Here is a 26,115-nt window from a genome sequence, read left to right on the forward strand (position 1 = left end):
TGCACATGATGAAGAAATTGATGAAATGTATGAAGAGTCATGCGTGATTGGAATTCGAGAGTAGTAAAAGGGAGAGATGGAAAAATAGCAGGTCAATATGGATTGGGCGTAAGAAATGAAAGAGGGAGCCGTCTCGTAGAATTTTGCACAGGGCATAACTTAATCATAGCAAACACTTGGTTCAAGAATCGTAAAAGAAGGTTGTATACATGGAAGAATCCTGGAGATACTAGAAGGTATCAGATAGGTTATATAATGGTAAGACAAAATATTAGGAACCAGGTTTTAAATTGTAAGACATTTCCAGGGGCAGATGTGGACTCTGACCACAATCTATTGGTTATGAACTGTACATTAAAACTGAAGAAACTGCAAAGAGGTGGGAATTTAAGGAGATGGGACCTGGATAAACTGACTAAACCAGAGGTTGTCCACAGTTTCAGGGAGAGCATAAGGGAACAATTGACAGAAATGGGGGAAAGGAGTACAGTAGAAGAAGAATGGGTAGCTCTGAGGGATGAAGTAGTGAAGGCAGCAGAGGATCAAGTAGGTAAAAAGACGAGGGCTAGAAGAAATCTTTGGGTAACAGAAGAAATATTGAATTTAATTGATGAAAGGAGAAAATATAAAAATGCAGTAAATGAAGCAGGCAAAAAGGAATACAAACGTCTCAAAAATGAGATCGACAGGAAGTGCAAAATGGCTAAGCAGAGGTGGATAGAGGACAAATGTAAGGATGTAGAGGCTTATCTCACTATAGGAAAATTAAAGAGACCTTTGCAGAGAAGAGAATCACTTGTATGTATATCAAGAACTCAGATGGAAACCCAGTTCTAGGCAAAGAAGGGAAAGCAGAAAGATGGAAGGAGTATATAGACGGTCTATACAGGGGCGATGTACTTGAGGACAATATTATGGAAATGGAAGAGGATGTAGATGAAGATGAAATGGGAGATACGATACTGCGTGAAGAGTTTGCAGAGCACTGAAAGACCTGAGTCGAAACAAGGCCCCGGGAGTAGACAACATTCCATTAGAACTACTAACGGCCTTGGGAGAGCCAGTCATGACAAAACTCTACTATATGGTGAGCAGAACTATCAGTTTAATAAGTCACAGCTGCAAAATACTAACGCGAATTCTTTTCAGACGAATGGAGAAACTGGTATAAGCCGACCTCGGGAAAGATCAGTTTGGATTCCGTAGAAATATTGGAACACGTGAGGCAATACTGAACTTACGACTTATCTTAGAAGAAAGATTAGGGAAAGGCAAACCTACATTTCTAGCATTTGTAGACTTAGAGAAAGCTTTTGACAATGTTGACTGGAATACTCTCTTTCAAATTCTAAAGGTGGCAGGGATAAAATACAGGGAGCGAAAAGCTATTAACAATTTGTACAGAAACCAGATGGCAGTTATAAGAGTCGAGGGGCATGAAAGGGAAGCAGTGGTTGGGAAGGGAGTGAGACAGGGTTGTAGCCTCTCCCCGATGTTATTCAATCGGTATATAGAGCAAGCAGTAAAGGAAACAAAAGAAAAATTCGGAGTAGGTATTAAAATCCATGGAGAAGAAATAAAAACTTTGAGGTTCGCCGATGACATTGTAATTCTGTCAGAGACAGAAAAGGACTTGGAAGAGCAGTTGAACGGAATGGATAGTCTCTTGAAACGAGGATATAAGATGAACATCAACAAAAGCAAAACGAGGATAATGGAATGTAGTCGAATTAAATCAGGTGATGCTGAGGGAATTAGATTAGAAAATGAGACACTTAAAGTAGTAAATGAGTTTTGCTATTTGGGGAGCAAAATAACTGATGATGGTCGAAGTAGAGAAGATATAAAATGTAGACTGGCAATGGCAAGGAAAGCGATTCTGAAGAAGAGAAATTTGTTAACATCGAGTATAATTTAAGTGTCAGGAAGTCGTTTCTGAAAGTATTTGTATGGAGTGTAGCATGTATGGAAGTGAAGCGTGGACGATAAATAGTTTAGACAAGAAGAGATTAGAAGCTTTCCAAATGTGGTGCTACAGAAGAATGCTGAAGATTAGATGGGTAGATCACGTAACTAATGAGGAGATATTGAATAGGATTGGGGAGAAGAGAAGTTTGTGGCACAACTTGACTAGAAGAAGGGACCGGTTGGTAGAACATGTTCTGAGGCATCAAGGGATCACAAATTTAGTATTGGAGGGCAGTGTGGAGGGTAAAACCGTAGAGGGAGACCAAGACATGAATACACTAAACAAATACAGAAGGAAGTAGGTTGCAGTAGGTACTGGAAGATGAAGAAGCTTGCACAGGATAGAGTAGCGTGGAGAGCTGCATTAAACCAGTCTCTGGACTGAAGACCACTGTTGGGTGGTGACACTACCAATGTAGTGTGTGGACATATAAGGTGAGACTGTGGGTCTCGCTGGAGGCGTGCGCGATATAGTCCCTGCAGTCGCACTATGCTCTGTGCCCTCGGTGGCTCAAAAATGGTTCAAATGGCTCTGAGCACTATGGGACTCAACTGCTGAGGTCATAAGTCCCCTAGAACTTAGAACTACTTAAACCTAACTAACCTAAGGACAACACACACATCCAAGCCCGAGGCAGGATTCGAACCTGCGACCGTAGCGGTCGCGAGGTTCCAGACTGTAGCGCCAGAACCGCTCGGCCACCAGCGGCCGGCTCGGTGGCTCAGATGGATAGAGTGTCTGCCATGTAAGCAGGGATCCTGAGTTCGGGTCTCGGTCGGGGCACGCATTTTCACCTGTCCCCGTTGATATATATCAACGCCCACCATCAGCTAAAGGTTTAATATACAATTCTAATTCCCACTAGTTCGTGTCGGCCTCCGCTTCCGGAGTCAGGGAGGCGGAGGACGGATGCTGCGAAAGGTTGTCATTGTGCCTTGTCGGTTTTCTGGAGAGACTTGGCTGCTTAGGGCGTCTGTGAATCGTTTCCGTGCTGGAAAGAGGATTTGGTAAATATCATGGCCAGGTTTCTGAGCCATCGTTAAGAAGAAACTTTCTTGGAGAGATACCGTTCTCGAAAGCTTTCTAAAAGACGAGAACAGTCCCTGGGAATAGCGGTCAAACGTTTTGGCCTCATGTTTGGCATCTAGCCCAACGTTTATCCCTTCTATTTTCATTTTTCTCTTTTTATCTTCCCGCACTGAAAGCAAAACCAAAAAGGTTTCAAATATAAGTCGTCTGTAGTATCGTGATGTGAAATCCTTAGACTCAAGTTTCTGGAAGAGGAATTAAGCACACTTCATTGGAAGGGCCGCATTTTTCATACGGTGGTAGGAGTACAGTGACGTCTGCTTAATTTTTTTCACTGGTGGTTAGTAATGACATAATTCCGTCAGAAGTGGGCGGAGCCTCCATTATATATAGTAAGACGTGCCCTGGTTTCTCCAGTAGTGATTCTCCAGCAGAAGGAGGTTCTTACTCATTGGTAATTCATCGTTCTACAGCTTTACAACTTTATGTATTTTCTTTAATGTATGTAGCCCTCTAATTAAAGCTTTGCATACGACTTGTATGTCTGAAGATGACCACAGTACTGGTCGAAACCGGTCACCATAATAAATAAATTGTGATCAAGGCTGTTTTCGATAATGAAACTTACTTTCGGGACGTTCCTCGTAGATGTACACACCGTAATTTCGTTCAACTTTGTAAACAACTGTTAAGTATGTGTGACCAAGATGAGTATAGGAAATATTTGCAGATAGTAAGCTCGAACTGTCTTCAACATTTAGAAGAACATTTCTAATTAACATTTGCAAGCTGCTGAATATGGCAATTAGACTCTTAATTGTGATTTTCGATACATGGCCTTAATTGAAAAATATTTTAAAAATAGTTATTGTCCTGAATGAATTATAACTAAATAGACTGATGTATTTCTACGATTGTATGCTGAAATATAATGCCTCTGAATTTGTTATATGATAACACTCGAAGCTTTTTGTGCTTGCTTGTTTTCTGTCTGGCTGATGTGCAGAAAGCAACACTAGAGTCTGAGCTGTTAACTCTCTGGTAATCTCAGAGCGAGCCTGGCGCCCTGCTGTGCCACTTCTCTGTACAGTGCTCACAGCCGCAGCGTGACGTTATCGCGTGATTGTGGCCTCTCGTGTCTGCCGTGCGCCGCCACCCCCACGCGACAAGTTCTCACGGCCTGGCACGCCACTTCACTGCCGCTGCCATCATATAGTAACTGGCGAGCCCAGCTGGCTCGTCTATTTTCATTGTGTATTTTATTTCTTCCTCTGGTCTCAATGATTCCTTGCGGGAACGGGATGCTGAAGACGTTGCTCGACGTCGACTACAACACACGAAGGCAATTTGGGAAGTAGCTTGCCTTTTGTTACTACAGTGCTCTGTAAAACTTGGATACAATAACAACATACAGGGTGTCCGAAAAGACTTTCCCTGGTTACATAAATTGATAATTCAGGCTAGAAGTAAGATACAAATATGAAACTTGTGTCAAATTGTTTACAACTATCAAAGTTTTTTTCTGTTTTATGTTCGCAGTACGTAAGTAGAGGATGAAGTGCAGTGCCAAAGAAGCCATGTTAACCAATCAGGAGAAGGCACAGTGTGTCCTGTGGTACCATGAGACACGACCACCAACCACAGAGCAGAGACACTTCCAGACAACATTTGGAAGGAATCCACCTGATGTCAAGAGCATTAAAGCCTGGTATGAGGAGTTCAAGAACACAGGATCGGTTGCTGACCTGCCGAGGTCTGGTCGACCAAGAACCTCAGCAGACAGGGTGGAAGCTGTAAGGCAGTCTTTTCTGCGAAGTCCGAAAAAATCGGTGCGCAGGGCCTCACGCGAATTACAGATGCCAAAAAGCTCTATCTATGACATTTTACACAAACGTTTATTGTTTTGTGCATACAAAGTGCAAATCGTTCAGGCCTTGTTGCCCAATGACAGTACACGTCAATATGACTTTGCGGTCGAAATTCTATCACGTATTGAGGACGATGATGGTTACCTCAGACGAATTGCCTTTTCCGACAAGCGACCTTTTTTGTCAGTGGAGTAGTGAATCTCCATAATGTGCGCATTTGGGGTTCACAACCCCTTGGCGAGGTCATGGAGTGAACCACAGGCAGTCCAAAGGTGAATGTTTGGTGCGCGCTGTTGCACGATCGAATTATCGGGCCATTCTTCTTCGCTGAGGGTACCATCACATCTGCAGTGTATCTGGACATGTTGCAACTGTATGCTGTTTCTCAGCTGCTTCAGTATCACCCCGATGCTTCTATCTTCATTTTTCTCTTTTTATCTTCCCGCACTGAAAGCAAAGCCAAAAAGGTTTCAAATATAAGACGTCTGTAGTATCGTGATGTGAAATCTTTAGACTCAAGTTTCTGGAAGAGGAATTAAGCACACTTCATTGGAAGGGTCGCATTTTTCATACGGTGGTAGGAGTACAGTGACGTCTGCTTAATTTTTTTCACTGGTGGAAAAAAATTCTTAGTAATGACATCATTCCGTCAGAAGTGGGCGGAGCCTCCATTATATATAGTAAGACGTACCCTGGTTTCTCCAGTAGTGATTCTCCAGCAGAAGGAGGTTCTTACTCATTGGTAATTCATCGTTTTACAGCTTTATAACTTTATGTATTTTCTTTAATGTATGTAGCCCTCTAATTAAAGCTTTGCATACGACTTGTATGTGCACCGCCTCATTGGGGTTTGAACGTCCGTGCCTATCTTGATATGACCTTTCCTGGGCGATGGATTGGTAGTGATGGTCCAACGGTTTGGCCTCCACGCTCTCCTGACATAACCGAATTAGACTTCGTTTTATAGGGTTATGTCAAGGACGAGGTCTACAGAACACGTGTACCAGATCTTGAAACCCTGTGGCAACGGATAACCACAGTCGTTGAATCCATCCCTCCAATGATGTTGGCTAATGTGTGGACGGAAACTGAATATCGCCTACATGTGCTACGTGCTACCAATGGTGCTCATGTGGAAGTTTACTGACTTGTGAAAAAACTTTGATAGTTTGTAAACAATTAGACACCAGTTTCATATTTGTGTCTTACTTCTAGCCTGCGTTATCAATTTATGTAATCAGGGAAAGACTTTTCGGACACCCTATATTAATTGTTCGGTGGAAATGAATGAATGTGCAGGATCGTGTTGCCATAGTTCTTCCAATCGTGCACAGAAAGCTGGACATGACATGACTTGAGGTCTGCGAGACTGTAGCGCCAAATGGTGGTGGCTCCGCAGCACGAGGCAGTTCAAGGAACAGGAAAAAACTGTATGTGTCAATCATCGAGTATTTACGGTGCACTATGGTGGTATTCTTCATTACAAAACGGTTCGGAGACAATATATGGATGACAACTGCTTATTGGCTCCTGCGCAACACAGAAGCCCTACCACCTCGGCTGTATGGATTACCCAAGATCGATAAGAACAACGTTCTACTGACACCGATAGTTAGGGCTCCTGGCTCAGCGACGTATAAACTGGCAAAACACTTGGCCTCTCTGCTCCAGCCACACGTGGGGAAGACCGACACATCCATAAAGGACTCAGGACATTTCATTGAGAAGCTGAAGAAACTGATACTTGCACCAAACGACATCCTTGTCAGCTTTGATGTTATTTCGTTGTTTACGAAAGTGCCACTCAGTGACGCTCTGGAGCACATCGGTCAAAAAGCTCTTCCATGCATGTCTCACCACGAGCTATTTCACGTGGAATGGCGATTTCTACGAACAGCTGGAAGGCGCCGTCTCTTAGTCCAGTGGTGGCCAACTTCTTCATGGAACAATTCGAAGGACAGACACTGGACTCGGCGACTTGCAAACCTAAGGTGTGGTACAGGTACGTCGATGATACTTTCGTGATGTGGAGCCATCGTGAATAACAGCTCGGTGACTTCCTAATACACTTGAACAGCCTCCATGCCAACATAACATTTACCATGGAAGTAGAAAAGAACAAGAAACTGCCATTTCTAGATGTGCTGGTCACAAGGGACGGCGAAAACCTGGGACACAGTGTGTATCGAAAACCGACACACACGGACCGGTACGTGCACAAACTATCAAACCACCACCCGAGCTAGAAAAGAGGCATGATTAATACGCTCGTAACAAGAGCAGGACGAATATGTGAGCCGCAGCACCTCAGACGAGAAATGCATCACCTGGAAAGTATTCTGAGGATAAATGGGTATTCCACAAATTATATTAGAAGTGTAACAGAGCCAAACACTCAGCGAAGTAAGGAATCAGAAAAAGAAATGTCGGGTACGACCTTTCTGCCATACATTCCCAGAGTGACTGACAGAATCGGTCGCACATTGCGCAAACATGGCGTAAAGACGATTTTCAAAGCGACAAAGAAGATCACAGAGTGTCTTAGATCGGCGAAGGAGAAAAGGGACCCACTTGCAATGTCGGAAATATACCGTATACCATGCACTTGCCGAAAAGTTTATGTTGGAATGGCTGGAAGATCAATTAACACCAGGATCAAAGAGCATAAGCGACATTGCAGGTTGGGGGTCAGGTGGAGGAATCGGCCGTGGCAGAGCACGCACTGAGTGAGACCGACCACGTAATAAAATTCGCCGACACGGAAGTTCTGGCTGTAGATAAGCACTATCACACGCGCTTTTTCAGAGAAGCTGTAGAAATACAAAAACACGCGAACAGTTTCAACAAGAAAGAGGAAAGCCTTAAGGTAAACGGATCCTGGCTTCCCGTACTGCAGCGAACGACCGTCTCAGGTAGCAAGAAGAGAACCACACCGAACATGACCGCGGATAAGCACTCGGACGTTGGCGCGCCAGGTACATGTAGTCTGCGGCCGCGAGCTCGGCTCTAGTTCACCACCGGCAATGGAGGGTGAAGTTTTGACAATGCCAGCCACTCGTGCTGGCGAAACGTCAGTAAAATCATTAGATGAACGTCGGCCGAAGAACCCGAGACAGGAGCCAATAAGCAGTTTGTCAACAAGTGGCCACGAAAGCCTTAACAATTTTGTAATATATGGATGACTTCACACGGGGAAGAATCATCGGGAACAGTAAGAATGAAGTGTGACGAGTGCAGCCAGAAGTTTGGTATTGCTCGCAGCATTTTTCACGTGCATGGGGAATGTTCCGAACCACAGGTACTGCTGCCCGAAGCAGAGGAGGTGGTCGACCACGGTTGACTAAAGCAGCAAATGACCGCTACATTGTGTAACAGGCAAGAAGGGACCCTTGTCAAACAGCGGGTGCAATTGCTACCACATATAACGGGACTGCAAGGCACGCAATCTCACGCTCCACAGCGGCAAGACGACTGCATTGAGAGTTATCTTTTCCCGACGGCCAGTACGTTGTGTGTCGTTGACATCCGCACATCGGTGCCACCGTTTGCGACCGACGGTGTCGAGAGAGTTGGGACTCGATCGTGGACTGACGTTGCGTGCTCTTCTCGGATGAGCGTACATTCTGCCTGAATAATGTTTCTGGACGTATCTTCATGTGGCGAGACGTGGGAATACGAAATGCGCCCAGGAACACTGTCAATCATGATCGTTTTCGTGGTCCAAGTGTTATGATGTTTAGAGGCCCAATGTTGCATTTGCTTACTGACCTCCAGATCTCTGAACATGGTACACTCACCAGTGAAAATTATTGTGACAATGTACTGTTTCCCCATATGCGTCTTTTCGGGTGTGATTCAGTCTAGATTTAATTATTATGGATGACAATGGGCGACCGATTCGAACAGCGCAAGGGAGGAGCTCTTGGATCGAGAGGGTATTTGGCGAATGGAGTTTCCTCCTCGTTTCCCTGACTTAAATCGCGTCGAACACGTATGGGATGCGTTGGGTAAACATATTTCAGCACATCCACATACACCAGCGACCACCCAGCAGTTTTCAACCGCCCTGGTGTAGGAATGGAACGCGCACGCACGCACACACACACACACACACACACACACACACACACACACACACACACACACACACACACACGTTTACATACCAAATCAGTCCAATACGTTTCGAGGCCTCATTAATACAAAATAAGTTGGTAATAAATATAAATGTCGTGTGACTACGACCTCCCGTCGGGTAGACCATTCGCCGCGTGCAAGTCTTTGGATTTCACACCATTTCGACGACTTGCGCGTCGATTGGGATGAGATGATAATGATTAGGACAACACAACACCCAGACCCTGGGGTAGAAAAATCTCCGACCCAGCTGGGAATCGAACCCAGGCCCTTAGGAGTGACATTCTGTAGCGTTGACCACTCCGCTACTGGGAGCGGACAATAAGTTGGAAGATTTAACGGTTCAGGTACTCTACATAGATCTCCCTCCCCTCCTTCCCCACCCCACGTTTGTAAACTGCACAGAATGTTCATATAAGCAAATGAAACTGCCAGAAAAGTTCTTCTTTGGGATGTTGTTTAATACACTCCTGGAAATGGAAAAAAGAACACATTGACACCGGTGTGTCAGACCCACCATACTTGCTCCGGACACTGCGAGAGGGCTGTACAAGCAATGATCACACGCACGGCACAGCGGACACACCAGGAACCGCGGTGTTGGCCGTCGAATGGCGCTAGCTGCGCAGCATTTGTGCACCGCCGCCGTCAGTGTCAGCCAGTTTGCCGTGGCATACGGAGCTCCATCGCAGTCTTTAACACTGGTAGCATGCCGCGACAGCGTGGACGTGGACCGTATGTGCAGTTGACGGACTTTGAGCGAGGGCGTATAGTGGGCATGCGGGAGGCCGGGTGGACGTACCGCCGAATTGCTCAACACGTGGGGCGTGAGGTCTCCACAGTACATCGATGTTGTCGCCAGTGGTCGGCGGAAGGTGCACGTGCCCGTCGACCTAGGACCGGACCGCAGCGACGCACGAATGCACGCCAAGACCGTAGGATCCTACGCAGTGCCGTAGGGGACCGCACTGCCACTTCCCAGCAAATTAGGGACACTGTTGCTCCTGGGGTATCGGCGAGGACCATTCGCAACCGTCTCCATGAAGCTGGGCTACGGTCCCGCACACCGTTAGGCCGTCTTCTGCTCACGCCCCAACATCGTGCAGCCCGCCTCCAGTGGTGTCGCGACAGGCGTGAATGGAGGGACGAATGGAGACGTGTCGTCTTCAGCGATGAGAGTCGCTTCTGCCTTGGTGCCAATGATGGTCGTATGCGTGTTTGGCGCCGTGCAGGTGAGCGCCACAATCAGGACTGCATACGACCGAGGCACACATGGCCAACACCCGGCATCATGGTGTGGGGAGCGATCTCCTACACTGGCCGTACACCACTGGTGATCGTCGAGGGGACACTGAATAGTGCACGGTACATCCAAACCGTCATCGAACCCATCGTTCTACCATTCCTAGACCGGCAAGGGAACTTGCTGTTCCAACAGGACAATGCACGTCCGCATGTATCCCGTGCCACCCAACGTGCTCTAGAAGGTGTAAGTCAACTATCCTGGCCAGCAAGATCTCCGGATCTGTCCCCCATTGAGCATGTTTGGGACTGGATGAAGCGTCGTCTCACGCGGTCTGCACGTCCAGCACGAACGCTGGTCCAACTGAGGCGCCAGGTGGAAATGGCATGGCAAGCCGTTCCACAGGACTACATCCAGCATCTCTACGATCGTCTCCATGGGAGAATAGCAGCCTGCATTGCTGCGAAAGGTGGATATACACTGTACTAGTGCCGACATTGTGCTCTGTTGCCTGTGTCTATGTGCCTGTGGTTCTGTCAGTGTGATCATGTGATGTATCTGACCCCAGGAATGTGTCAATAAAGTTTCTCCTTCCTGGGACAATGAATTCACGGTGTTCTTATTTCAATTTCCAGGAGTGTACATTGGCTTGAATGTCGGTTATGTAGTTGACGCGTGCAGCCATCATGTGAATTTCTAGACTTTTTTCTTTTCGTACTAGGTGCAAATGGTTCTGAGCACTATGAAACTTAACATCTGAGGTCATCAGTCCCCTAGAACTTAGAACTACTTAAAGCTAACTAACCTAAGGACATCACACACACCCATGCCCAAGGCAGGATTCGAACCTGCGACCGTAGCTGTCGCGTGGTTCCAGACTGAAGTGCCTAGACCCGCTCGACCACAGAGGCCGGCCGTAGTAGGTTCCTACTGATTATAAGCTGATGATTTTTTTCGGGAAAAGAAATGTCCGCGTTTTGCAAAAAGTCGTCGCAGACGTCTGTGCACCGTTGTTTCTGGTTGGGAGTCAAGGTGTGCAAGACAAACTTTGCACACATCTTTCTTTTCTTCAAAACGTTCTAGAGAATTTCTTCGAGACTTGGTTTAAAGGTGTTAAGTTTCTTGCGCCACTGCAAATAGCGACACAACAATGTTGACACACTACGGTCGCGTGTCCGGTACTTACCACTACCGGCTCACAATGACTGGTCAAATGACATCTTTTGTTTAGATTTGTTCTTTCAAACTTCCACTGTAGTTACTGCGCTGACGTTGCTCATATTTAAAAAAAATAAATAAATAAATAAATAAATAAAAAAACATTTTCAAGAAGTCAGCAGTAGGCAACCATGAATATGAAACAGGCAACCCCTTAAAACAGTATGCAGGACAGCTTGGTAATGCTGTACATAGAAATGAAACAAGGAAAACTCGATTTGCTGGAAGAATTAGAAACGGCTATTTACGCGGAGAAATCCAACAGCGAGCAAATGTATGAGAACAGAACGAGATTTCTTGACAGCTTTTTGGATATTTGTTAATGCGAATGAATAGTTATAACCATTTACTATTGTGTGGAAGTAACAACTATAGGTTGGTCAAATAATATCTTTGGAAATGAAATCGCAAGCTGCGCATACAGGGTGGTACCTTGGATGTAGCAGCTCACAACTACCTCCGGAAACCAGGAGAAGCATCATGTGGACACTCTTGGTACCCACAGCTGAAGAAAGGACACAGCCTTCAGCGTGGATGCGCCATGTAAAGTGCACGATTTTATGTCTTCAGGTTGTGAACACTCAGTTTGTAGCCTTCATCAAATACAATAAAAAACACGTTAGACTATGGGACGGGGACCCATAGTCTAACGTGTTTTATTTTATTGTATTTGATGAAGGCCCAAACTGAGTGTTCACAACTCAATGACAAAGAGCGTTCTCTCTTGAAACGCGTGATTGAATTGATCAAGTATTATTAAAGTAAATGAATGCAAATAACTATTACCAATAAAATACATGACAGTTGCGCATCAAGTGGCCAGTTTCATTTTTCAACGGTATTTTCACTTTTATCTCACGAGTCAGTTATAGCTGATGTTGTGGAAAGATAGTATTCCATACTATGTATCGATTCCAAACATTTCGATTATCTGGTAGAATCTTTACTGTCTGCGGAAAGTCATGTGGTCATAGCGTCCAGTAGAATGCACCAATCAGATAGTATCCTGCCCTCTGTGCACGCTGGATGTAGTTCCAAAGGCTCTCTGTATTCACTTCTATGTACTGTAGTGTCACGGAATAGTAAAGAGTTGGAAACGTGGCATATTGTCAAAGTTTCGTTATCTATGCCGAGAGCCAGAGGCAGTAGGTTAGCCAAGAGGTAAGAGGATTGCACATGTATTGGAATGCGTCGTCACGCAGGGGCAATGTCCTGGTTACACACAACAGGCAAGAGAGAATTGCTTAGCATGCGGGTTTGTGTTAGACGGAGACTTTCGTAGAGTGTGAGACAGAGGTATAGCGTCAGCTGTACTGCATTTCACAACTTCGCGTAAGTCTGTCATAACAACACGTAACACTGTCACAAGAACACCTAAGGGGCGAGTACGACAGATAAGTCAGCAGTATAAGTGGAACGAATGCGTTCATTACAAACGAGCATGGTGTCAGGACGTCGCTCATGCTTCCTTTACATACGCCAGCTTTGATAGCAACAAGGCACTCGCACTCACAGTTAGACTTGCAGTTAGATGTGTACTGGGTCGCTGCGTAGCGCTCAGCTCGGTGATCGACATGTTAATCTTTATTAAGGAGATGTTGCAGTAAGGGCAGCCCATCCAGCAGCAGACGTGAGGTGACTGTACCAGCTCTGGTCCTCTCTGCTGCCGCTGTCAATCATCGACCCAGGATTAGCAGACATCGTGGCAGACTCGCTCGCCGCCAATGCTCACCACATCAGAGAGCCGTCATAGAGATAATGCGGGGCCTAGGCCCTGTGCATCCGCCGTCACAAGCGGGTGACCCGACGACGCTGGGGGATTGCAGCCCATTCCGCCCGTCAACCACGGACGAGCCACTAGGAGGAGCAGGGAAAAAGACGGGGTGGGATAGAGTACACTCCACACTACGAGAACGCCTCTCGTGCCGACAGCGCCGGGACTCCAACCCGTATCCTCCTACGCGCAGCGGCCTGCTGTACGCCGCCGAGCTGGCCGGCCAGACAGGTGTGAAGTAAGGGCATTCCATTCTACATCACAGCATGCGGCGCTGCGCTAGCAAGACTGATGCGGCCCGGAGCTGGTGTCATGGCTTCGAGTCAGCGAGGACTTGGGGAAGGTCGTTGATATCACCAAGCTCAGCCAGCCTGTGTTGCGCGGTCCACATTATACTCGGCAGGAATAAAGGTGTCATGAATTAATAACGTTTCTTTGGCGTTTCTGACGCGTCCACAGTCATTTTCCTAGCATCCTGACAACTGGAGCGGTCACCGCTCGGCTTCCAGTCCACCGTAGGCGACCGGGACCACCGGGGTGCCTACAGATTTGGTGTCAGAAGTCCTCGCGCCCACCGCCTAGGGATTTGGTATCAGAAGTGTTCGAACTGCCCACTACAGCACTGGCCTGCAGATCTGGTATCTGGGGTCATCGACACCGCCACTGCAGGACTGACACCACAAAGTTGCGGTCAGAACTGTCAACTCTACGTAGCCTTGTGGTAAGTGCACGGGGCGATTTTTGTTAATAACTATGGATGCACGTTCTTTGTTGGGAGTGCACTTTGTGAGACCTGCAGAAACAGCAGATTTATCTGAGTTTAAGGGAAACAGTTGGGAAACATACTTGGTACGAGTCAGATGTACTGTGTGTAATTTAACGGGGCATGGGGAGCCATGCACGAAGTTTGTACCAGTAGAATGTTCAATTTGTAGACGGTTTGGTCATGCAGCGCACAATTGTAGAGAGTGTCACTGGGCAATAACAAGGCGGAAAGATTAATTTTGTTTAGTTGTGCTTTGTGAGTCTTGTTTGTCTACTTGTGTGTAGTGCTCAACTGTGACAAAAGAGTTGAGTAGCTAGTGTAGTTATTGTTCTGAGGAGTAAATTCAGTATAGAGTAAGTTGTTGGTAATCTGCACAAATCATGCCAGAAACAAGATCCGTTAGTACTGAAGTGAGTATAGCTGCTCTGACGGAGCAAGTCTCAAAATTGTTAGAAGAGAATGCACAGCATAAGTTACATCATGTAGAATTAATGACGCAAATGGAGACCTTGCGTTCGGTGCAAGAGTCGCAAACGGGTTCAACTGAGTGCAAGTCGGTAGCAATGTCAAATCTTGCAATATATCCTTCAGTAGCTAACCTGATCACGCCTTTCTCGGGTAAAACAATGTCACAGCGTTCATTAACGATGTTTTGGCAACAGCTGCAATGAGCAATTGGTCGGACGTAACTACATTACGTATAACAAATTTGAGACTTGCAGGGGAAGCCAAGACGTTCGTGATGTACTGTGAGACGCTTAGTAAGGCGAGCACGTTTGAAGAATTGGCAGATGGGTTACGACAAAGATATCGGAAGCAGAATAGTGCAAGATTTTTTAAGGAGAAGTTAGCTAATTTGACACAGAAGGTCAATGAGAAAGTGGAGTCTTTTTCAGATAGTATACGGAAAATCTGTATATTGAGCAAGCAGTAAAGGAAACAAAAGAAAAATTCGGAGTAGGTATTAAAATTCATGGAGAAGAAGTAAAAACTTTGAGGTTCGCCGATGACATTGTAATTCTGTCAGAGACAGCAAAGGACTTGGAAGAGCAGTTGAACGGAATGGACAGTGTCTTGAAAGGAGGATATAAGATGAACATCAACAAAAGCAAAACGAGGATAATGGAATGTAGTCAAATTAAGTCGGGTGATGCTGAGGGAATTAGATTAGGAAATGAGACACTTAAAGTAGTAAAGGAGTTTTGCTATTTAGGGAGTAAAATAACCGATGATGGTCGAAGTAGAGAGGATATAAAATGTAGACTGGCAATGGCAAGGAAAGCGTTTCTCAAGAAGAGAAATTTGTTAACATCGAGTATAGATTTAGGTGTCAGGAAGTCGTTTCTGAAAGTATTTGTATGGAGTGTAGCCATGTATGGAAGTGAGACATGGACGATAACTAGTTTGGACAAGAAGAGAATAGAAGCTTTCGAAATGTGGTGCTACAGAAGAATGCTGAAGATAAGGTGGGTAGATCACGTAACTAATGAGGAGGTATTGAATAGGATTGGAGAGAAGAGAAGTTTGTGGCACAACTTGACTAGAAGAAGGGATCGGTTGGTAGGACATGTTTTGAGGCATCAAGGGATCACAAATTTAGCATTGGAGGGCAGCGTGGAGGGTAAAAATCGTAGAGGGAGACCAAGAGATCAATACACTAAGCAGATTCAGAAGGATGTAGGTTGCAGTAGGTACTGGGAGATGAAGAAGCTTGCACAGGATAGAGTAGCATGGAGAGCTGCATCAAACCAGTCTCAGGACTGAAGACCACAACAAACAACACGGAAAATTAACTCGCAGACCTATGAATTATCGGGTAATCGTGATGCGATCGTGTATTACTACGAGAGGCAGAAAACAGAGCCCTCGATGTATTCCTCAGGGGAATTCCTGCAGAATTTTCCCGTAGGGTCACCGCTCGGCTTCCAGTCCACCGTAGGCGACCGGGACCACCGGGGCGCCTACAGTCCTACAGGGTTGGTTCCTGGCCTAGTGAGGTGTGGACGGGTTGTTTTGGTCGTGGTGTTGTGCACTGAAGGCATCAGCGCAGGCTTGCATCCAAAACTCATAAAGCTTTTTCGATGCAACGTAAGTGTGGTGTTCATATTGTAGGGTCAGTTTCTCACTGATTGCAATTGGTAAACTGCCATGCTCTTTGTCAGCGGAAACATACTTGGCTTGGTAATTACTGGTTCGTTATTGTACGAAGTGTCTTACAGAATAAGTCTTCAGTTTTTAAAACGAAGAACTCAGGTAACTAAATCACTCTCCCATTATATTTAATTCATAAAATGTTTTCTATTGCATACAGATTTTAACAAAATTTTTTTTCGTTTCTGGATTACAAAATACGTGTCGTGCACTGCTACAAGTTGATGTGTTATTCTGTCAGCGTGTTTATAAACAATGATACTAATGGATTTGAATATCTTTTTTCATTTAAACTTGATCAGCCATTAACTTAATATTTCTGAGATAGCTTTAATTCCATCAGCATTGGCTCTGAGCACTATGAGACTTAACATCTATGGTCATCAGTCCCCTAGAACTTAGAACTACTTAAACCTAACTAACCTAAGGACATCACACAACACCCAGTCATCACGAGGCAGAGAAAATCCCTGACCCCACCGGGAATCGAACCCGGGAACCCGGGCGCGGAAAGCGAGGCGCTACCGCACGACCATGAGCTGCGGACTCCATCAGCATTGTATGAACACGTATTACATAATGTAAACTTGTCCCCCATAAATGATACTAATGCTAACGTTCAGGTTATTTTACACATCTGAAGTAGCTTCCCTTACTTTTTATGTGCTATATACTATGTGAGTACTCAGCATTGCCCGGGTATGTATTTATTCCAAATCTATTACTCCATCTCCTCCTTCCCCCTCCCCCTTTTAGTCTGTCTCCTTTTTCCCCCTCTCTCCATCCACCTCCTCCACACACAACTCTCTCTCCATCTCCCCCTACCCCCCTCTCTATCGACTCGTTGTCCCCCCTCTCCTACTCTTTGTCTATGTGCTTCCTTTCCCCCACTGTCCATCTCCTCCACCATCACCTAACTCCATTTCCTCGAGCTCCCTGTATTTCCTACTCAACTCCTGTATCTCATCCTCCCCCTCTATCCATTTATCTCCTCTTCTCCTTCTCTCCCTCTCTCTCTCTTTCCATTTTCTCCAGCACCTCTTTCTGGCAATCTCCTCCTGCCCCTCTCTCAATCCATCTCAGCTTCCCTCTCTGTGTCCGTTTCCTTCTCCCTATCCCTCTGTCCATCTCCTATTCTCCCATATTTCTGCCCGTCTAACTCCTTGCCCCTCTCTGCCTGCCCATCTCTACCTATTCCCGTTGTCTCTACATGTTATTATCCCACCCCAGTAGGAAGTTGCTGGTTCTTACTCCCACAGTATATCTTCCCAGATAGTAATTTGCATAACAAGTTCGGTTGAAATCGATTCAAGGGTTCCCACAGGAGCTTTTTATCGGTGCCTTTGCCCGCATACACGCATATCACATAAATTTAACATGTTTCACCTCGTAAAGGTAAGTCACTAAGTGCTCTCATTCGCAAATACTGGATATATAAAGTCTTGGTATTCGTGTGTCGTCTGCTACGCTGTTTTTTCACCCCATTACTTTGATATGTAGATGGTTTTACACATACAGAGATTATTTACAGATAGATGGTATACGTACCAAGATTGGTTGAAATCAGTCCAGTGGTTTATGGTATGTGGGAAATACATATATAGATACACACATGTGCATCCAATTTTATAATAGTATAGATTTCCGCTTAGTGCCTGCAGTTACACCCAGTTACCCAGTTAAAGGTAAGTTCGTCAGTGCTGCTGCTAGGAAAGACGCTATTCCAGGTTTTAGAAGTAATATAGATATACATCGCTGTATACTCATAACATTCTGAGATATTTTCGGAATGTTTGCTAGGTCATCTTCAGAAATCACATGTATTCAAAGTTGGTGGGCCATTACCGACAATTATCATGTCCAGTCGTGTTCAGTTAATGCTGTTATGCCTGCTTGCAGTACGTTACGTCATTGTCTTTCTTATACAGGGTGACACAGAATAATGGGAATGTTTGAAACCAGTAGTGGCAGCCATGGGCAGGTGGCAGCACTGCGGGTTCGTGACAGCGAGTAAACAGTCAGTAATCATGGATCCGTGGAACGGACAACAGAGTGCGTTAGCCATAAAAATGTTTTATAAAAACAATGATAGTTTGGTAGCGGCGCAGAGGGAGTTTCGACGTTTTTATAATTTAGGACGTCATGATGCCGTTCCGTCGAAACACGAGATAAAATGTTGGATTAATAACTTTGAAGAGACTGGATCTGCCCCAAGAAGAAACCAACAGGACGACCAAGAAGTGCGCGTTCTTCAGCGAACATTGATGTTGTACACGGCGTTCAATTCGTAAGCAAGCAGCAGTGGTTCGAATGTCTCGGTGGAGTGTTCGCAGGATTCTTCATCTTGATTTAAAATTTCATCCATACAAACCACAGATGGTGCAACAACGGAAGGACAACGATTGCCGGTTATGATTAGGATTCTGGCAACAAATGATAACAAAAATAAACAGTGGAGATGAATTTCTAAACAAGTTGTGGATGTCAGGTGCACATTTTCATCTCACAGGTTATGTGACTAAACATAACTACCGTTACTGGGCAAACACAAATCCTTATTACTTTCATGAACGCCTTTGACACGCTAGTAAAGTGACAGTATGGTGTGGTGTTTCATCACATGCGATTATCGGACCGTATTTTTTCGCATATGAACGAGGAAAAACAATAGCTGTCAATGCCGATTGTTACGTGGAGATGTTACGAACTTTCGTTACACCTGCACTGAACAACTTTCCAAACATTCAAGAAGCCTGGTTTCAACAGGACGGAGCGACATCACACAATGCACGGCAATCAGTGGCATAAGTGCGAGAATTGTTTGAGAACCGTGTGATCTCATGATTCGATAACATTCCCTGGTCCCCTAGATCGCCAGTTTTATCCGTTTGTGATTTTTTTCTTGTGGGGCTACCTCATGAGCAAAGTCTAGACGACACGATCAAGAACCCTGGATGAGTTAAAACAGAGAATTCGGGTTGCGATTCACTGTATCCCAGCTGACATGTTGCAGCCGTCGATGAGGAATCTCAACAGCAGATTTCACGAATGTATTCGTACAGGAGGACGCCATTTAAAGGACGCAATTTTTTAAAAAATGATAAATGCCATCAGTGTTTCGTAAATGGCAAAGTCATTAGGTTTCTGTTATACCGGAACTAAAGTAGCCCCTGAGAGCCGGCAACCCATATTACACCACAAAGGACGAGGTTGTCTATGTTCAAGGCGTACCAAAAGCACCATGGTAAACACCGGCTACTCACATACAAGATAATGGAAACAGACATTCCGAGCACTACCTCCTGCAGGGGGAGCTCGAGCAACGGCCTGCAGGAAGTATCACTATGCCAAAATCTGATTGACTGGAGATAGCTATTTAGGGACTAGAACCAGCCCCAAAGTTCACATTCGTAATTTGCTCGCGGCTAAGAAACGCCGGGACTGGCGACAGACATGCACCCGTTTAAATACTACCCTACCTATCAACTCGTCCAAGTTCTGGTCAGCCTTCCGTCGCCTTCCCTGACACCCTTAGTAAGGCCAATCACTTTGCCTCCTACCTCTCCGATGTATTTTCCATCCCCGATGATCCCCAGTTCGATTACTCCCTCTTCCCGGATATCCGTGATCGAACTGACACCTCTGTCCCTCCCCTCGCTCCTGGTTTCCAGTACTTGGACAACATTGCACACACGGAACTCAATGCCCCTATCGCTACACAGGATCTCATTGCTACACTCCGCACCAAACGCAACACCGCTCCTGGTCACGATCGTGTCACCTACCATCACCTTCGTGAAGCTCCTGTCTCTTTCCTCTCCACCCTGGCCAGACTCTACAATGTAGTCCTGCCCACCAGTTACTACCCCGACCTGTGGAAAACCTCCCGTATCCTCATGTTCCTTAAACCTGGCAAACCGCCGTTCGCCGTCTCCTCCTACCGTCCCATCAGCCTTACCTCGGTCTTCAGCAAGGTCCTGGAGTCTATCCTCACCCGACGCATCCACCAGCATCTCCGCCAGCACCGCCTCCTTCCCGTTACGCAGTGTGGCTTTCGGCCGTCCTTCTCTTCCGACGACCTTCTCCTTCACCTCACCCATCTCCTTTCCGACCATCTTCATTCCCGTCGCTCCGCAATCTTCCTCTCCCTGGACCTCGAACGTGCTTATGACCGCGTCTGGCATTCCGGTCTCCTCTTCAAGCTCCAAACCTTCGCCCTTCCCATTAACTACGTCCGTCTGATTGGCTCCTTTCTCTCCCGCCGTCCTTCCTATGTCACCATCCATAACACAGATTCCTACACCTTTTTCCCCTCCGCCGGTGTGCCCCAAGGCTCCGTCCTCTCCCCCCTTCTGTACCTTTTGTACACGGCGGACATGCCGCCGCCGTTACCCCCCGTCCACCTTCTCCAGTTTGCCGATGACACCGCCTTCCTTGCCCTTGCCCCCACCCTCCAGCGCTCCCAACACCTTCTCCAATCCCATCTTGACCAGTTCACCGCTTGGTGCAACTAGTGGTTGCTCAGGGTCAATCCCTCCAAAACCCAGGCGATCATTGTAGGCAAAACCACCCCTTCCTTCCGCCTCCTTGATTTCTATATCACCATCTATGGCCGTCCTATCGCCCTCACTCCCACCCTTAAGTACCTTGGCGTCACACTCGACCGTCGCCTCTCCTGGACTCCCCACCTCCGGACAATCCAAGCCAAGGCACGCTCCCGACTCAGTCTCCTCAAGCTACTCTCCGGCCATACGTGGGGTCTGGACCCCTCCACCATCCTCCACACCTATAAATCCCTCATCCGCCCTATCCTTTGTTACACCCATCCGGCTTGGATCTCCGCCCCCCCTACCTTTTATAAATCCCTCCAAATCCTTGAACGCCACGCTCTCCGCCTCGCCTATTGCATCCGTCTCCCCTCCCCCACACGGATCCTGTACGATCTCAGCCCCTTCCCCCACCTCCTCCTTTTCCTTGAAAGGATACGGATCCTGTACACCTCCCGTAAACTCGATCCTCCTCACCCACTACTCTCCCCGAGCCTCTCCCACCCCCGCCCGCTGCCGCGACTGTATTCCCACGTCCCATCCAGTCTCCATCTCTCCACCCTCCTTACCCTCTCCCAAGGTGGCTTCCGTCAGCTCTCCCTCCCTGATGATGTCCTCCTCCCCTCCATCTACTCCTCCTATCAACTTTGACCCTGCCCCACCCCCCACTTCCGGTATCCTTTCCTTTAGGCACCCTCACTCCCTTCTCTTCCCTTCCCTTCTCTTTCCTTTTCCCCCGTCCCCTCCCTCCACCCCTCTTCCCCTGGGCTTCCCCTCCCCCTTCCTCCCTCCCCCTATCTCCCCTGCTCGTGGCATCTCTGCTCTCCCCTCTCTCTCTCTCACTCCCCTTCCTCCTCCTCCTCTCTTGGCAGGTCCCCGGACTCGCACACGCACAGTGAACATTCGCGCGCCGGAGATCATCGCCATCAGTGTCTCATGTGTGTGCCTTCGTTTGTGTTTAGTGTTTGTTCGCCGTCACGCCGCCACTGTTCCCGTGTACCGTCGCCATCATCCTTGTTATGTGCGCCGTGTCAACTAGTGTCAGTGATGTTTTCTCGTCCAGCGTGAACGGCTCCATGTTTTTTGTTTTGTAGTGTCTACATTGTTTTTCCCGCCGTTTTGATTGTATTTTCTGTGCCCCCTCTATGTATTACTTATTGTAAAACTCAAGGCTGAAGAGCGGCGTACTCTGCTGCTGACAGCCCGCCTTGTGTAAGGTGATAAAAATCACAATAAAAAAAAAAAAACCCCAAGTTCAGTTCACTCTGGATGCCGACCTCGTGTACCTCGACCGTTGAAGATTACGTCTTCGTCTCAAAATTGGACTGTTACTAATGTGTGTGTGTGTGTGTGTGTGTGTGTGTGTGTGTGTTACTACGAACCTTTGTGGAAAATTAGAACTGAACTTTTGTTTGCCTCAATTAGGAGACTTTTCCTGTCATCGTTATTGTTACCTTTCGTTTGTTGTTTGGTTATCAACCTTGTGAACTTACATCAGTAAAAGTTGTGTTTGTAAAAAATTGCGAATTGTCAGTCACAACAGTTTCAAATACTATGAATGCAATTTCTTTCCTTCATCACTTCTAGTTTTATTGGATTGTGGAAATGTTCCCGTTTTTGTGTGTCACCCTGTATTTACATAGGTAATTACTGGTTTCTTCATAAGACAGTTTGTTCTTATCACGGCAAAATCAAGGGGCGATCTAGATGTTTTCGTTTGAAGGTGAGGCTCAGCGTACATGCAACGTAGTGCGACGCCGATGCGGTTATATTAGGACCGACATATAGGCAAGGAATTAGTGTGGCATTCGTGTATTAGCGACGTGCTTACGCTACAAGCGGAAAGGTGAACTATGGCGACGTATTACCAAATGCGTGAATACAAGACCTACGTGCCGGTATCCTTCTCTTGCCTGTCGAAGGACAAATAACAGTAGACACCCATCGATGAATGAAAAATGTGTAATTACGCCGTGCTATTTGAGGCGAAACGTCGGGGAAAGCTGCCAAAAGGGCAACTCGTGATAACACATGCCCCCATAACGCAAATGTCGTAACGCAGAAGTTACGCTAACTCAAGTGAAGGACACTCCAGCACCTTCCGATTATCACACCTTCTGTCCCTTAAAAAAGGGCCGACGATTCCTGTCGGACGAGGATGTGCAGCAAGCATTTACGGACTTCATCACGCAGCACGACTCGTTTTACCAAATGGGTATCTTGGACCTGGAGTCAAGGTGAGGTGATTGCCTCAGTGCTCATGGCGATTTTGATTTATTGGCATACCCGGTCTGGACTGTACGGCCTTCAAACGAAAACTTGTTTGATCGCTCCCTATAGGTTTACTTTGCACTTGTAAAACGGATTTTTGAAAAGAGTAGACACCTTACACATATACACAGGGTGACAATTATTGAACTATATGAAATAAAATCTTGTGAACGGTTTGCATTAGGACATGCAAACTGCACGGTTGGATGCGGGGCATGATGGGAATTAGTATGCGCATGCACGGGAAGCCCACTTTCATTCGGATGCGTTCGTCAGTAAGCAAAACTGGCGCATTTGGGGGCTTGAGAATCCGCATTTCGTGATCGAGTAATCTCTTCACCCTCAACGGGTGGCTGTGTGGTGTGCAATATCCAGTCAGGGAATAATCGGTGCGACACTCGTCGATGGCACGGTGACTACCGAAGATTTTGGAAGATAATTTCACCCCATTATCCAAAGTACTCCTAATTTTGACAAGATGTGGTTCATGCCAGACGGAACTCGACGCCATCGAAGTAGGAGAGTGTTTGATGTCCTGGAGGAGCACTTTATGGACCGCATTTTGGATGTGGGGTAGCCAGAGGCCACTAGCATGATCCTCGATTGGCCGCCATATTCTCTGGATGTGAAAACATGCGACTCCTTTTTGAGGGGCTATATTAAAGACATGTGTACAGCAATAACTCCAAAGCCATTGTTGAGTTGAAAACAGCCATTCAGGAGGTCATCTACAGCATCGATGTTGTGACACTTTAGCGGTCATGCAGAATTTCGCTATTCGTCTGCACCACAACATCGCCAATGATGGCAGGCATATCGAATACGTCATAACCTAACCGAATATCTGTAGTGACGTTTACATGCTGAATAAAGTGTGTGCACGCCGTAGTTTTCGTTCCATGTAGTTCAGTAATTGTCACCCTGTACATACTGCTAGACCGCAGGTGAGTGTACAGAAATCGGCGCCGGCATGCAGCGCTGTGCAGCGACTTACATCGGAAGACGTCGTAGATGAGGGCGTAGACGCGTCGCATGTCCTCCTCGTCCTGGAAGTGCACGGGCAGCGGCGGCGCGGCCAGCAGGCAGCCCGCCTTGGCGATGTCCTGCACGGGCCTTCCCGCGGGCCTGCGCTCGCGCGCCTCCGCCAGCGGCCGGCGGGTCGCCACCCCCGCACACCCCCACAGCGGCTGCGTCTCCGCGGGCGGCGCCATCACCACCGGGCTCGCCATCCTGCCACCACCGCACGCATTCTCATCTACATCTACATCTACATCTACATCTACATCTGCATACATACTCCGCAAGCCATGCGCTGTATGGCGGAAGATGTTTTGTATCACTGCTTCTTCCTTTCCCTGTTTCACTCGAAAATGCAGCGAGGAAAAAACGATTGTAGATATGCCTTCGTACAAGCCATAATTTATCTTACCTTGTCTGTGGATCCTTACGCGAGATGCACACTGATGGCAATAGAATTGACAGCCACAAGAATCTCACACTAATACACAGTTTTCTCTCTCACTCGGAAAGAAAACATCGTTCAAATATCTTTTGACCTGGTCAGACGTTTGTTTACCAGATCTCGATGTTGTCACAAGGTCATTCTGTTTTTTGAAAAGAAATTCTCGAATTCTCGTTCCAAACTCACCAACAGTGTGCAACTATTGTGAAGCAGGTGGGCAGGGCAAAAAAAACGTTTTGTCCATCATACCCGAGGACGAGGATTTTGTTATCTGATGATCTCAAAGCTCTCGACGGCATGGATACAGTCGTGAGATGTATGCGGTTTCGGTGTCGGAAGAACTTTGTTAGAAGATTTTCAGATATAGTTCTGTCGAACGATTATGTTGTCAGTCCCCACTTGAGAAACAAAATAACCAAGCTGCTTTTACTAGTACATAATAAATTCAGTTCACCACGGATTACCAAAGTACTGAAAGTCTCCACTTGAGAAACAATATAACCAAGCTGCAGTCACTAGTACATAATAAATTCTTTTCGCCACGGATTACCAAAGTACTGAAATATGCGTGATACAAGTCAGGATATCTAGAGGGCCACCAACGACAATTTGAAATATATTCCGTGAAGAAATTTCGTTAACTTTAGGTGCATGGCGTAAGAAAAGTTACGTTGTAAGCATTTATTTACATATAACCATTATTGTAGTGAATTTATATTAGAATAATGAGTTACTTGTTACTTTCAATTAACAAAATATACGTATTTGAAACGGGAAACTGAAAAAATAAAAATGAATGTAAAAGGTAAAATAACAATACGTAAAAACAACATAAGTAAAATAAGTAATTAGACTGATAATGATTCTCCAGATATTTTAATTAGGTATGTTGAAAATTCTCTGAAAACACATGGTGTACAGTTTATTTTCCACAAATGGTATTTCATAACCAAGCTTTCTTACACAAGGGTGTATGTAACTTGAAAGCTTCTTAATTTATGTTGTAATAAAGCTTTCCACTTTTCAAAATTAATTAATGTTGGTAGGGTATTCAGCAAAATTTCAAATTATTAAAAAAATCGATTATGCGGTTTACATGAATGTTAACTGCGTCTTAATTTTTATGTCAGAAACATTTTTTTTGTATCCAATATGACAAATTACCCTTTGGGAAATGTTTTACCCCTTAAAATTGATTTTGGGCGTAAACAAAAACTACGTATTACATTATTTTACACGATTTGGTGAAAGGTGGCCGCGGACCCCCCAGAAAGAGCCGGCGGACCCCTTGGGGTCCGCGGACCACACGTTGGGAAGCCCTGTGCAATTGTATTCCTCACCAGTACTTCAGTCAATCGTCTCCTAATGCTCCTTTTGAAGCTCTCTATAATGTGTCGTCCATTCAATTTATTCAGGTCGCGTCTCCTCAGTTGACTCTCTTTCTGCAACTTCTTCAGTTTTAGTCTGCATTTCACGACCAATAAATAACGGACAGAGTCCACATCTGCCCTAGAAATGTTGTGTAGTTTGAAATTTGGCTTCGACATCTCTGTCTTACCATTGTACTGTATAATCTATTTAATAGATGTAATAAAAAATGATGTAGTTCATAATAGTAAAAATGCTACTGAGCAAAAGTTTAAGATATGTATCATGAGCAGACTCCAATTAACCTAATGG

At 46.0% G+C, this 26,115-nt stretch overlaps 1 protein-coding gene across 1 annotated transcript in view; it reads right to left on the reverse strand.

The window, feature by feature from the left end:
• Positions 1 to 24,202, reverse strand: part of LOC126199499 (putative methyltransferase NSUN7) — a 194,719-nt gene extending 170,517 nt beyond the window's left edge. The window contains exon 1 of the mRNA XM_049936422.1: positions 23,968 to 24,202. Coding sequence (XP_049792379.1) covers positions 23,968 to 24,202 — 235 coding nt within the window. The remainder of the gene's footprint in view (positions 1 to 23,967) is intronic.
• Positions 24,203 to 26,115: the final 1,913 nt, after the last annotated feature.

The sequence above is a fragment of the Schistocerca nitens genome, chromosome 8 (genome assembly GCF_023898315.1).
Source record: "Schistocerca nitens isolate TAMUIC-IGC-003100 chromosome 8, iqSchNite1.1, whole genome shotgun sequence".
NCBI lineage: Eukaryota > Metazoa > Arthropoda > Insecta > Orthoptera > Acrididae > Schistocerca > Schistocerca nitens.